Source organism: Alligator mississippiensis, chromosome 5, assembly GCF_030867095.1.
Source record: "Alligator mississippiensis isolate rAllMis1 chromosome 5, rAllMis1, whole genome shotgun sequence".
NCBI lineage: Eukaryota > Metazoa > Chordata > Crocodylia > Alligatoridae > Alligator > Alligator mississippiensis.
Genome location: NC_081828.1, coordinates 190,186,132 through 190,199,951, shown reverse-complemented (window position 1 = coordinate 190,199,951; position 13,820 = coordinate 190,186,132). Strand labels below are relative to the sequence as shown.

General features: G+C 40.2%; 1 protein-coding gene across 7 annotated transcripts in view; it reads left to right on the top strand.

Annotated features, from left to right (window-relative positions):
- MPP7 (MAGUK p55 scaffold protein 7) overlaps positions 1 to 13,820 on the top strand; it is a 277,171-nt gene that overhangs the window by 252,116 nt on the left and 11,235 nt on the right. For all 7 annotated transcript variants that reach the window (XM_059729112.1, XM_059729113.1, XM_059729114.1 and 4 more), the window contains 2 exons: positions 8,953 to 9,033; positions 12,865 to 12,958. In XM_059729112.1, the coding sequence (XP_059585095.1) occupies positions 8,953 to 9,033; positions 12,865 to 12,958 (175 nt within the window). The remainder of the gene's footprint in view (positions 1 to 8,952; positions 9,034 to 12,864; positions 12,959 to 13,820) is intronic.

Here is a 13,820-nt window from a genome sequence, read left to right as displayed (position 1 = left end):
CCACGCCTGGGACCTCGAGGTATGTAGAAAAAAAACATTTAAAGCTGTGTCTATGGCTGAATTGCTAATTCTCCGAATCTGCATCAAATCTTTAGATTAGGATTTGGCAGAATCGAATTGGGACAGTGATCTGAATCAACGAATTGAATCACAGCCCCCTGAATTGGGCCAAATCCGAACCTAATATGGCCCATTTTGCACACCCCTATTAAATTGGCTTGGTGGCAAAGCCTTAGCAAACACAAGTGATGGGTAGTAAAGACAGAAGTTAATGGTGAAAGCAAAATGACTGGATAAGGAAAGAGAGCTAAGACCATTCAGATGTAGATAACAGTGGATTAAGTTATTTAATCCACGACACTAAGATGTGGGGGGATGTGGGCATGCTAGAAGGGAGGAATAGGCTACAATTGGACCTAGACAGGTTACAGGGGTGGGTGGATGAGAACAGGATGGGTTTCAACACTGACAAGTGCAAGGTGCTGCACCTAGGGAGGAAGAACCAGCAGCATACCTACAGGCTGGAGAACTCCCTTCTCATCAGTGCAGAGGCAGAGAAGGATCTTGGAATCATTATTGATGCCAAAATGAACGTGGACCGGCAGTGTGGGGACGTGGTCAGGAAGGCCAACCACACCTTGTCATGCATCCACAGATGCATCTCAAGCAGGTCCAAGGAGGTGATCCTCCCTCTCTATGCGGCACTGGTCAGGCTGCAGTTGGAGTACTGTGTTCAGTTCTGGGTGCCGCAATTCAGGAGGGATGTGGACAGCATTAAGAGGGTCCAGAGGAGGGCCACTCACATGATCAGGGGGCAGCAGGGCAGGCCCTACGAGGAGAGGCTAAAGGACCTGAACCTGTTCAGCCTCCACAAGAGAAGGCTGAGGGGGGATCTAGTGGCCATTTATAAACTAGTCAGAGGGGACCAGCAGGCATTGGGGGAGTCCCTGTTCCCCTGAGCGCTACCAGGAGTGACTAGAAATAACGGTCACAAGCTGGGAGAGAGTAGATTCAGACTAGACATCTGAAGGCACTACTTCACAATCAGGGCGGCTAGGATCTGGAACCAACTTCCAAGTGAAGTGGTGCTGGCTCCTACCCTGGGGGTCTTTAAGAGGAGGTTAGATGAACACCTCGCTGGGGTCGTTTGACCCCAGTACTTTTTCCTATTGTGGCAGGGGGTCGGACTTGATGATCTGCCCAGGTCCCTTCCGACCCTACCAACTATGAAACTATAGGTGGTTCAGAGTTTTTGCTGCAAAGTGAGGTGATCTGAGGAGGCTTCAGGACTTTGATTTTGCAGGTCCTGGATATGCAGTCCCCCTCCTCCTCCTGCAGTAGGATTCTGCTTCTGTTGGAGCTATTTGTTTTCTGCTTCTGGACAAGTGGAAATGGGTTACACAGAATCCACAGGATCTCCTGTAGGCCCCATTCCCAATTATATGGGAAATTTGGTTGAGGCTTTCCCTAGAATTGGGGACCTAGGACTTAGAGATGGAAATTCAGACACTAATTTCCAGTGACTTTAATACTCTCCCAGAGGCTAATCAGCCTGTCCCCCAAAGCTACAGCAAAACTTGCTGTAAAACAACAAACATTAAATATTAAAATCTGATTAGAACCACTCCTGTGTTTGTAGAGTGCACATAGTGTGTGTGTGTGTGTGTGTGTGTGTGTGTGTGTGTGTGTGTGTGTGTGTGTGTAAGTAAATAAATAAATAAATAAATAAATAAAACAAAACTCTGTGGAAAGGCCACAAAACCTTATGCAAACCAAATGGCAGACTGTGAGAAAATCAGTTCAAAGAAGCAAGCTACATCCTGTATAACAATCACCAAGACAGCAGGGTTAGCTTGTGCATAACACTCCATTAAGCCACATAGATACACCCTTTGTCACAGAAATAGTAGCATAGCATCACGTGGAGCTATGACAGCTTAGTTTTACCTTATCACAGCACTAGGAGGTGGTATATAGGAACAGCTACTACTTGAAAATGCCTCATCTTAAACATAGCTGATGCCAGGCTTGAGGTAGTGGTTTTTAGGGACCACTGTACCTACACTGGTCTTGCTCTCCCCCTACTAAAACAGAATAGGATGAATTAAATGTAGAGCAGGGAAGGGCTCCTCACTCCTTTCTTCTGTGGGCTGACGAGTGGCAGGGCAGCCAGCTCTGGTGCCTGATAGAAGCATCAGGTTTGACCAGCTGCAAGCATCTTACTAGTGAAGAGCTGCAAATAAGCACTGAGATGTGCCCCTGCATCTGGTTTATATGCATAATCTGACATCATCTTGGAGTCCTAGCATTCTCACCAAGTTTCTCAAGAATATTTAATTAAAGTGCATTGACTTATTTTCTTTTTAGAAATTGCATTGCATGCATCCAATTTAAAATGCAAGTATGTTATCTTAGCTTTTTCAAAGGTAGCCAGGATGTCTGTCTCATTACATGTTGTTTCTTTTCCAGTAGCACATTGGTTGATGCTTCATTAGTAGAGTTTCCTCCATTATAGAAGCAACAGAGCAGGAGAAATATAACCCTCTATCAGGGACTGTTATGAACTGCTGAGTGGCTGTGTTTTTATATAGCTCATATCCAGGGGAACATTAAATTTAGTTTTTAATAAACAGTTTTGTCACTCTCCAGCAGTAAAATTCAGCCACCTACCAGTGTGATCACTGCGAGATTGTGAGATTGTGGGCTATATACAACAAGTAATAACATGGTTGAGTTGATTTTACACTTGCATCAACAGAGTGCAGTGCAAAAGTGTGATAAGTAGACTTTTTATTACAAATTGCATATGTCTGATCTGAGGAATACCTAGAGATTTCATTTGATTTTTGTTGCAATAAATCAAATAAAGAAAGTGTGCTTTCTTGGGAACAAAAGCTGTTCAGCAATTTATTGCAGAGTTCAGTAATTCTGATGTTTTTTCTCTGGCTATTAAGAGCAGCTTAAGTCTGGCCAATACCATAAAAATGTCTTGGGTGAAATGTGGAAAAACTAGCAGTTAAGCAACACAGGTACTGTGGAAGTGAACACATTTTAAAAGCTTTATGCATGCCAGTAGCAGCATTCGGTATATCGTGTCAAATATAATTTTGATATTAGTGCCAGGAAATGTACAGACAAATAATTAAATTATAGGAGTAATTGGTTTGGACATAAAATGTCCAGTGTGTTACACTGTAGCTGAAAGCATAATATGCTGTTGGAAACTCTTTTTAAAAAGAAAAGAAAACCCTGACAAGCAGAGTTTTCTATTGCCTCAATTTAAAATTGCTCTGGTGTAATTTACGGAATACACGTTGCATGCACGATAGCTTTTAGCCTATTTTGTGTTCTTCAAAAACAGTGTAGTGAAATAAGAGTTTTAAGATGAGTTCAGCCAGATTGATTGGTCAGTCTGTCAAGATATTCTCCATGGACTTCAAATAAATGTTCACCCATGAGTGAGGTTCTGCACATCTTTCAGGTTAGAACACAGATTCCTTTCTTTAAATTTTCAGAAGGATTGAAGATGATGGATGAGGAAATGACTTATTTAATCTTTTTTAGCAGTTCAGAGCAGAACCACAATTCAGGAAAATGTCCTTAATCAGGGAGCACTTAACCGCATGCTTAAGCGCTTTCCTACAATAAACATGCTCAGTGAATCAAACTTCATCATAGCATGGGGCATATTTCAGTAAGATGATGATATGTGGACTATTTTCTGTCTGGTGAGTAAATGTGCTAACTTTCTCCTATCTTTTGGTGATCAGATAATGAACTGTGACACCTGCATCAGTTAATTATGTGAAACTAGTAATAGGAAGGCAGTTACTAAACTTCTGGCTGTTATGAATATGATCCATTGGCTAGGAACAAGACTAGCCAATATCAAGTTTCATGTTGGAGGAGCCAATCCCCTATATATTGACAGTCATCTTCAGCTGTCTGCTCACAAGCTGCCTGTCAACAGTCTACTTATACTTCAGTGATACCTTCCTTTGCCTGTTTAATAATACCATATTTACCTTAGTAGTAGCATAAGTTGCAGCCACCCCTGTAATTGAAATCAGGAAAATTATTTCAGTCTGTAATGTTTTACACTTTTATACAGGAGATTTTTATTCATACTGATAGGAAAACATCTCGGACTCAGCTCATAGAGGCTTCTGTTTTAGTAGTGGGAGAGCAAGACAAATGTAGGCATAGTGGTCCCTGAAAACCACCTCAAACTTGACATCAGTTGTGCTTAAGAAGAGTCATTTTCAGTGGTTGCTGTTCCCTTATACCACCTCCTATTACTGTGATCAGGTGGAGCTAAACTGTCACGTCTCCACACGATGCTATGCTACTATTTCTGCAATAAAAGATAAGTTTGTGGCATAATGGAGTGCTAGGTACAAGCTAAGTCTGCTTAGGTACTTGAAGGCATATAGCTGTATTAGTGGAGCACTCTGCCGAAGTAGGAATTATTAGTCTATGCAGAGTATACTAACGTATCTACATTGCTTCTGAGATATGAGCTAGCTTGGGTATCTCTACCTGAGGTTACATTGTGCTGTGCAGATGTACCCAAAGTTAAGTTCAAGTGAAGAAAACGGGGACCTTTAGAAAGCTTGCTTTGTTGTTCTACTTTTCAGTAGGTCATCAGAAAATAGCTGCCACTTCCTGAACTTCTTGGCTAGGTACAGACAGTTGAAAAGCCCGGGACTGAATCGATTCAGTCTTTGTAGGTTAGCCTAAAATGCACAGATTAAATTGAAACAGAAGTGAACAGACATTTACCTTTGATACATGAAATGCAGTCACATGCCTGCAGTGGCTCAGGCCAGGCGCCAGGGGGTGTTAGAGCATGGCTCTCTGGCTGTGTTCACTTCCTCCTCCTCCAGCCTCTGAGGTCTCTGGGACTTGTAGGCCAGAATTACAGCAGCAGGACTGTGCAGGGTTACTTATCACTTCTTCCTCCTGCTTTCAGGTGTCTCTGGGATTTGTAGTCCGCAGTTGCAGCCAGCAGTAAGTTTGAGTGGGGGAAGGAGTATTTAACCCCCACCTCCCTGGCCCCAGACCCCAGCCAGGGTTTGTCTGGGGAGGTCTGTCCCATCCCCCCTCCCTTGCCCCCCACCCCCTTGTCAGCCAGCCCTCACTGCTCCAGCTAGGAAGCAGAAGGGCAGGGCCCACCTTGTTCTATAGAGCAGACAGTACAGCCCAAGCCCAGGGCTAGAAAGCATGCTGGGATGCTGGGGGACTGTGATTTAACTTGAATCAGGAAGGAATCTGAGACAAAAGTTTCATAAACTGGTTTAACCCAAATCAGTTGAGTCTGATACTACATTCAACCAGGTTTATCTTAAATCAGTTTAAGCCATTTTGAAACTGGTTTATGTGAACTGAGCTTTTTTTCTGTTACAGGTTTAAACCAATTTCTGATCACTTAAACTGGTTTATATGTAACTTCTGTTTCTAGGCCGTATGGTTAAGATTTGTGGAGCTATTGGAAGGGATTAAAGATTGCCACTGCTGATGGTTCCTCCCCCACCGGGGAGATGATAGCAATGGCTATTAACTTCCTAGCTCTCCCAGCCATCTCAGTTAAACTAAATGCAAGGAAGAGAAGGTTCCAGGAGCTGCTGTCTCAGGGCAGTTCTAGGTCAGGCTGCTGTGGGGGTAGTGTCTGTCTTATGTACAGTGCAGCTTGTACATTAACTCTAGCCTTGCTCCTGTAACACCAGTATGAGCAACCTGGTTCATGCTTCAGCGAATAACAAACATAAAATATGCTTCCACAGTTTTTGTAAGCTGTTGGAATACAAATAAAGAATGGACCTACATTAACATCTTCCATCTCACAGACTTCCAGAGCACTACAGCTGACATGCATACACATTCAGTGTAATGCAGCAGACACATATGCATCAAAAGGAAAAGTTTAGCCTTTGAAGCAGAACTCTAGTTATACAGGTTACGGATCTTTGTGAGCAGAGCAGACAATACCTCAGTTCATAAGTCTTTACTGAAATGTAGATCTTTTTAGCTTAAAAAAAAATGCTGACTTTTGAAGAATGATCTTGCCAAGATTTAAGCAGGTAGTGCAGAGTTTTTCCCAGTCTTTGGTTAAAAACATTTTCCAGTTTTCTTCAAATGTGTAGTAAGGTTCACACCATACAAACTAGTTTAGTGATTTGTGACCCAATCCTGCAAATACTTTTACCCATGGGATATAATTATAACCACTAGACAGGGTAATGGGTGTTTGCAAGTTTGACCTCTTAAATACTGTGATTCAGAATGGGCCAGCAATCAAAGCCATTGCCATAAATCGAATGGGTGAGAATTAAAAAAAAAACAACAAAAAAACACCTTCATCTGATGGCTTATACCAAAGCAAAAACTTTGTGGAGTGAAGGGCTCAGTGTTACTGGAATTTCACTACAAGAACCTGGATTTCCTTAGTCCTATTATTTTACTCCTTTCCTGATGAGTTTTAAATGTATGCATTTCCAAGGTGATATTTATTAGAAAAATGCATCTTTCTTGATTTGCATTAAAATGAAAAAGTATTCAAGGCATAAATGCGCATTACACTCAGGAATAAAATACAAGTAAACAACAGGCTCATTATTTCTAGTGCTCATTGGATATCTGTGCTCTGTAACTCTGCTACAGTTACAGTTGCTAAATGCATAAATTAAAAATAAATCTAACTCTGGGCGTGCGAAGCGGGCCGTATTTGATTCAGATTCAGCCCGATTCAGGGGACAGTGATTCAATTTGCTGATTTGGATCACTGTCCCAATTCAGTTAGGCCAAATCTGAATCTGAAGATTCGATTCCGATTTGGAGAATCAGTGATTCAGCCATAGACACAACTTTATATGTTTTTTCTACATACCTCGAGGTATCAGGCACAGCTCATGAATGATGAAATGGTGGGGCAGGTGGAACATCCCACAGGAGCGTTGGGGGTCCCCTGTGTGCCCAGTGGCGGACCCAGCAGTGGACTGGAAGTACCTTTGGTTCACATCTGGGTCCACCACCGAGCGCATGGGTGACACTCCCCCTCCCCCCCTTGTGCTCCCATGTGACACTCAATCCGCCCCACCGTCTCAGCATTCACGAGCTGCGCCTGGTACCTCGAGGTACATAGAAAAAACATATAAAGCTGTGTCTATGGCTGAATCATCAAATCTCTCCAAATAATTCCGGAATCTTCTGATTCGATTGAGAGCGATTGAATGGTCTCCTGATTCGATTTGGATTTGGAGATTCGACTGCCAAATGGGGCGGAATCTCCTACAAATTGAATCAACGACCAAAGCTTTATACAGTCCTAATCTGTACCTTTGTTTTAACAGTGACACAGACAAAGTATGGTTGGGGAGGGAGGAAAACAAGTGGTGGTTTTTTAGGTCTGGAAATATTGTTCTCTTTGCAGTGCATCTGTCATACTAAGTGAAGTCTGAGTTTCTTTATATGAGTAGAACTAAAAGCATACCTTTTGATTTGACAGCACATAGGCTAAGGAAATCACATTTGTATAGATTTTGCAGAGCTTTCTTGTGTTAAAAAAATATAAAACAGGTATTTTCCTACCTCAGCTCTTTTTTTACTGCTACATTTACCAGACATATGCATAGAGAATTTTAATTGTGTGTGTACATGCATGCACACACCTTTAAATATGTAAACTTGCAAATACAGACAAAACTTTTTCTAAACAGAAAAAATGTTATTAACTACTTGACATATTATTTTTCTCTGCAGGCAGGCACCAGTAGAGGCTGCTGTACACCATATTAAGTAAACATTTATGCATACTGAGATTAATTTACAGGCAGGTCAGAGATGGAACTTGAAATGTAGTTGTGTGTTTAACTTATGTAAACATATAAAAATTATAAATGCAGCAACACTAAGTTTTACAGAGAGGCCATAGTTTTGAGATGGTAGAAAGCCTTTGCTTTTCATCATTCTGCCTTTCTGCACACACATGGAGAGGATAGTCAACTTTGGGAATTATACTTGAAGGTGCTGAAGCTACAGTCTTTACTCAGGTACTTAATCTTGATAGCAAGCTGCAGATAATATCTTGGTGAAGACTCAGAATTCATAAAAATATTTATTGAGGTGGTATTTACTATTTAAATGTTCCTTATAATAAAAACTAAAAGCACGTGGGCCACTACTTCTGTAGTGGAAAGATGCTTCCCTCAAACTACAAGCATTGCCTTTGAAGTGTCTGCCTTAAACATCAGATGACTGACCTTCCTCCAGTCCTAAGGTCCTGGGAAGGCACAGCCATTGCACCACCATCTTGAACTGATGAAAGTAGGGCCATGCACGATCCACATACTGATCACAGCATAGCCCAGGTATAGAATAGGGATAGAAGGGATAGAATAGATGAAAGGATGGGATCTTGTATGATGGATTGCTTGGGGGACAAAAGTGATTAACCAAACCACACTTTAAGACACTTAGAGAAGATGGACTGGAACCACTTGAAATCAACATCCTTGTTAGGATCCATCTGCAGGTCAGTCAAATTTTATGAGCAGTAGTCACTGTAAAAGTTACTGGCAGACTCAAGAGAACCGCTTGGAGCACCTCTCCTGCATCATTTTGTAGGCGACTTTATCAACAGGTTCATTATCTCTATGTTAAGAGCCAGTCTAAAAGGAATCAAGAAAATCAAAGATTCCCAGTATCAGAGTTGATTTTGCTATTACCATGTTCATTTTCCAAGAAGAGAGATGTTAAAACAAGTCCTAACTAGTAATTAAATCTTCTGAAATTAATTTGTCCTATACATTCTAGTACAGCCTATATCCATGAGCAATTCCAAAAGGCTCTGATGAAAGCCCAAACGTGTTGTATGCTTTTGTAGTCACATACTTGGTATTAATAACAGCTTAATGCGAGAGGACTTTTTCAAAAACAATGTAATTTATCTTTCAGGTCCTGTGGGTGTAGGGTTAAATGAATTGAAACGGAAATTGCTGATCAGCGATACCCAGCATTATGGTGTAACAGTGCCACGTAAGTAAAAGTGCATTTTTGTGGGCTGTTAATGCCATATTCAGTTTCTTTTTATTATGTTAACCTAAGGTCAGCATTTCCAAGCCTGGGTGCCTAAAACCATATTTGGTACTCAAATTAGTGTCCTAATTTTTTAAAGTGCTGCTGCAGCTACATTTTGAATAAACATTGATTAAGCTGATAAAAAATCTTTGGCCCAGGTTCATTGCAGTAAATTTTCAGTGCAAGTTTGACATGATTAATATCAGAGTTTACTAAATGAAATTCCCCTTTAAAAACTCCTTGGGATTTGGCATTTAAATGGTGGAATTTATTCCACTAACACTTTGGTCTGAGGTTGCAAACCTGGATATGGACAGTAAGAGAATTCACACAACCAAGACCATTGTTTATATTCAGAAGTTGGTAAGTAGTGATAAACTAATAATTCCCAGCATAAGGTGAGTTTCCTGTCAGAGCAGTGTATTCCATCTGCTCTTTTGTGACTCCCAAATGATCTATCTTTCTGCCTATGATAGAGAGAGAACTTGTGAAGTGGTTTGACCTTGTGAATGAGTGTCATTCAAATTCCTTATATTTTGCCATTTGGAAAATTACTTTTGTAGAAACAGAAACATTTACTATCAGAATTTGCTCAACTAATGTAATTTATAAACAAAGTTTTCCAACAGCACTTTGCTTTACACTATTTATGGAACAGTTTAGCATGTATGTGTCTGGGTTGTATTTACCAGAAAAGGAGGACTTTTCTCCCCAAGGCTTGATATTAACATAGTGAAGATATTAACTTTGCTTTAAGAATTTCCTTTCATGTCACTTGTTTGAAAGACTGGACATTTATACAAGTTACAATAATTCTGCCTCCAGTACTCATCAAAGGGCAAAAAGCTTACAATTATTAGAATGCATTACAGTCATGGGTTTTAAATGTTAGATTTTTTCCCCTTGAATTATTTTAGATACTCTTTTTAACATTAAACTGTCATCTAGAGTCAAACGAGAAAAATACTGAAATGTTTGTTAGTAAGAATATATTTGTTTAATTGCTTTCATGCCAATGTAACCTGAAGATTGAGGAGTGTTTACCTGCAAGATGTATAGTACATTTCTTTGCAGTATTCATAATTTCAATTTGAGACTAGTTAAAAGCTCAAGAAAGAAAAATGCCTACCAGTTTGGCTCTTGGCATCTGACACTAAAGGCCAGGTTCTCAAGTTTCAGACATTTTTTACCCTTGCATTTGTTAATCCTGAAAATTAGGTTTAATACTGCCATAATTGTAGAACAGGTCCAGGCAATGGAACCTTATCTCTGGTAGGGTTTTCACTGGGTGTTGGCAAAAACCTTCACTTTTTCAAATTCCATAACATGATACAGACAAGTTTGAGTCCTGTTGCTGTGGTACAGTTTCTATCTCATTCATGTGAAGCCTTGTCCTGTGTTCAGGTAAGGGAATCACACAACTGTTAGTATGTCAGTTGTCATATTTGTAAAGCACATATCAGAATCAGTCTTTGGCATAGAGATTTAAAAATATAAAGACTGACCCCTTGGTTAGGGACAGAAATTACACACAAAAAATGGTATAAGTGGTCGGAAACTGGTTTAGATGTATAACAACCGAAGTTCAGCGCACATAAACCACTTTCAAAATGCCTTAAACCAATTTAAGATAAACCTGCATGGATATAGTATCCGACTTAGCTGATTTAGGTTAAAACTGTTCATTGAACTTCTGTCCCAGGTCCCCTCCAGATTCAAGTTAATTCACAGTCTCCCGGCATCCCAGAATGCTTTGCAGCTCCCCTACAAACCCTCCTCCCCCCTCTCAAGGTGAGCAGTCTATTCTTGGCCCAAGGTGTCTGCTCCAGCCAAGCAAGGAGGCATGGACTAAGGCCCCCGGGCTTCTGGCTTGGGCCACTGCAGGCATGTGGTTGCATTTCTGGAATCAAAATTGAATGTCTATTCACTTGCTTATTCGTTCAGTCTATTCAGCTTAGACTAACCTGAGAAGACTGAATCAATTTAGCCTCAGTCTTTTTGACTGTCTGTACTTAGCCCTTGTCTATGGACAAGCTTCTCCAGCCCTGTACTGGCTTTGTCTGGTAGCTTTGTCTCCTGTAGAGAGGCTTCTTAAGAACAAGGTTCAAGTGCCCTCTATCCAGGGCCTTAACCCAATACTTTCTTCAATATTGCAGGTGTTCTTAAAAAATAGATGTGGGTAAGTTTGTTGGTAGATGAAAACTTACTAAATTTATTCTCAACAACATACATGAATTGCAAATGTCTGGCCTATAAATTCATAGAACCGTGCCAGATACCTGTAAAGTCTTAAGTAGGGAGGTGGTTAGCTGTATTACCACAGTACTAACCGGTTAGTCTCTAAGGGCATTTATACATGTGCTCTGGGAGGCCAGGCTTTCAAAGCCACTCTAAATAAAGTGTCCCTCCCCCCTGCCTCCCAGAGAGAACCACTCTAATTAAAGTGCCTGGAGTGTTACGTGTATCGGTGTCCCTGCACCGAAAAATGTCAGTGGGGGTGCTTTAATTAAAGCTCATTGAATGAGCTTTAGTTAAAGCACCTCCACGGCCATTTTTCAGCATGGGGACGCTGATGCACATGACACTGGAGTCTGCTACAGCACAATAATTACCACGCTCCATCAGTCTCAATAGAGTAATTACAGTACCTCAGAGCAGCTTCAGTGTACATGTACCACCCTGCCTACTTTCTGCTTAAATACTTAACAGATTGATGAGTGTGCAGTTCTCAACATAAGACTTTTCACATAAATTGCCTTTTTTCATCAAGTGATTTAGTGCCTTCAAACTTTCACTTGTGTTTTGTTTCTCCCCAAGACTTACAGGTTTGTGAGAGTCACTTAATGACAGGGAAATGTTGAGTAGAAGTAGAGTTGTGGCCATTTTAGGAATGTTTCTTTTTATTAGCCAAAGAAGATGAGGTGACAAAAATATTAAAAATATACTCTTTGGGAGTGGGTGGGGGTGTCTGTGGCTAGGTAAGTGGGTGAATAAAGAATATATGTGATGGCAAGGTACAGAGGGTTTTATGGGCATGAATTTGGACTGGTCATATTACTCACAAGTGCCAAAGCCACAGTGTTTCATCAGTAATAAAATCCTTTACCATACACCTCACCGCACAGTATCATGTTCTGTCAGGTGTGTACCTGTCTTACAGAAAAGGTACTACTTGATGATTCAAAGGAAGTAAAATAAAAATAAAATAAACATAATCTAAGTAATCGGTAGTCCAAGACTGTAGAAGGCAAGTGAAAGGAATTCATGCCTGATCGCCGAAGGGTAAGGCCATAAAACATGAAATGCAGTTTTTCATTAATTGTATTTTTATGCCCACTATACTGTTGCTGCAAATGTTTTAATGATCATAAAAACATTTGGCTCCCTTATACACCCAGTTGCTCAGCTGAATTTATCTTTTATGGTCTTGAAATCACTGGGTTTTCCAAGTGATTATGCTATGAAAAGTAGTAGAAGGTAGAAGGGGATTGTTCTAAATTGATGTTCATTTTTTCACTATTTTTCTCTGTTCCCATTTTATTATATTTTTCCACTGCTTAAAAAAAACACAAAAACAAGCTGATTAGCTGAAATTCATGTCCTGTGGGATTTTCTCACACTTGCTTTTAACACAATCCTGTGATGTGCCAAGTGACCTTAAGAATCCTCAAGTCCTATCTAACCTATTGGGGAATGAGGGCACTTAACCCCACACATGATCGGGCCTTTTACATTTGTCCCAAAACTGATTTACATTTATTTTTAAAACTTTTTTCATGAAAACCACAGACACGACCAGACCAAGAAGAGGCCAAGAAAGTGATGGTGTGGAGTACATTTTCATTTCCAAGCACTTGTTTGAGACGGATGTACAGAATAACAAGTATGTTGCAAAGACTTTAACCTGAGCCAGAGACAAAACAGTGGTTTCATTGCAGAGTTATTAATTGGTTCTTTTATGTAGTACTTAAAGTGGGTACTGCTTTAAAATTGTTAAAGTATAATTTGAATGCCTAGGCAGTTCAACCTTGAAGCTTCTTTGAAATAATAAAACTACAAAAGTAACGTACAAAACTAACATTTTAAAGCTACCAGAAATTTTAAATGCCTTGCAGATGAGGTAAACTCATAGAGATTTTTAAGGTGTTACAAGGAAGGAGATCCTTTTTAATTTGGTATCCTTTGTTTTGTTAAATAAGCCTTGCACTACGAAGGACAGAAGCATTGGCAAGCTTGTCATTGCAAGCATTTGTTTAATTTAATGTTTGTGCAGTTACATGCACTTTCAGGACAGGTACTTCCTGTTCTTATGAATTTGGAGACCTACAGAGAAGCCCTTAACTGCAAACTGTCCAAAAATTAAAATAAATGGAAGACAATGGTAGCATCCTGCTCTTTAGCAGCCTGTAAAATATTGCAAGTTGAAATGCTGCCCTAAGCATTTCAGAAGGCAAAAGTGTTAGACACAAAGCTCTAAGTTTTATTAAAATTTCAAAATGTTCTTTGTTTTTTTGGCAAATTGTATTTATGCTTTTATAGCACATAGCCAGCCACCTTGGCTCCATTAGCACCACTGTAGCTCCGCCTTCTATTCTGAGACAGAGAATTTGGATATTCTGTAGTGTGCAGTGAAATTTCAGTAGTTTCTATTGTTTAGGTTATCCACTCTTTTATTGAATTGCATTAGTTCAGAGAAAGAGGTGATGGAAAACATTAGTATGCTGTTGGACTATACTGCTTTTTTT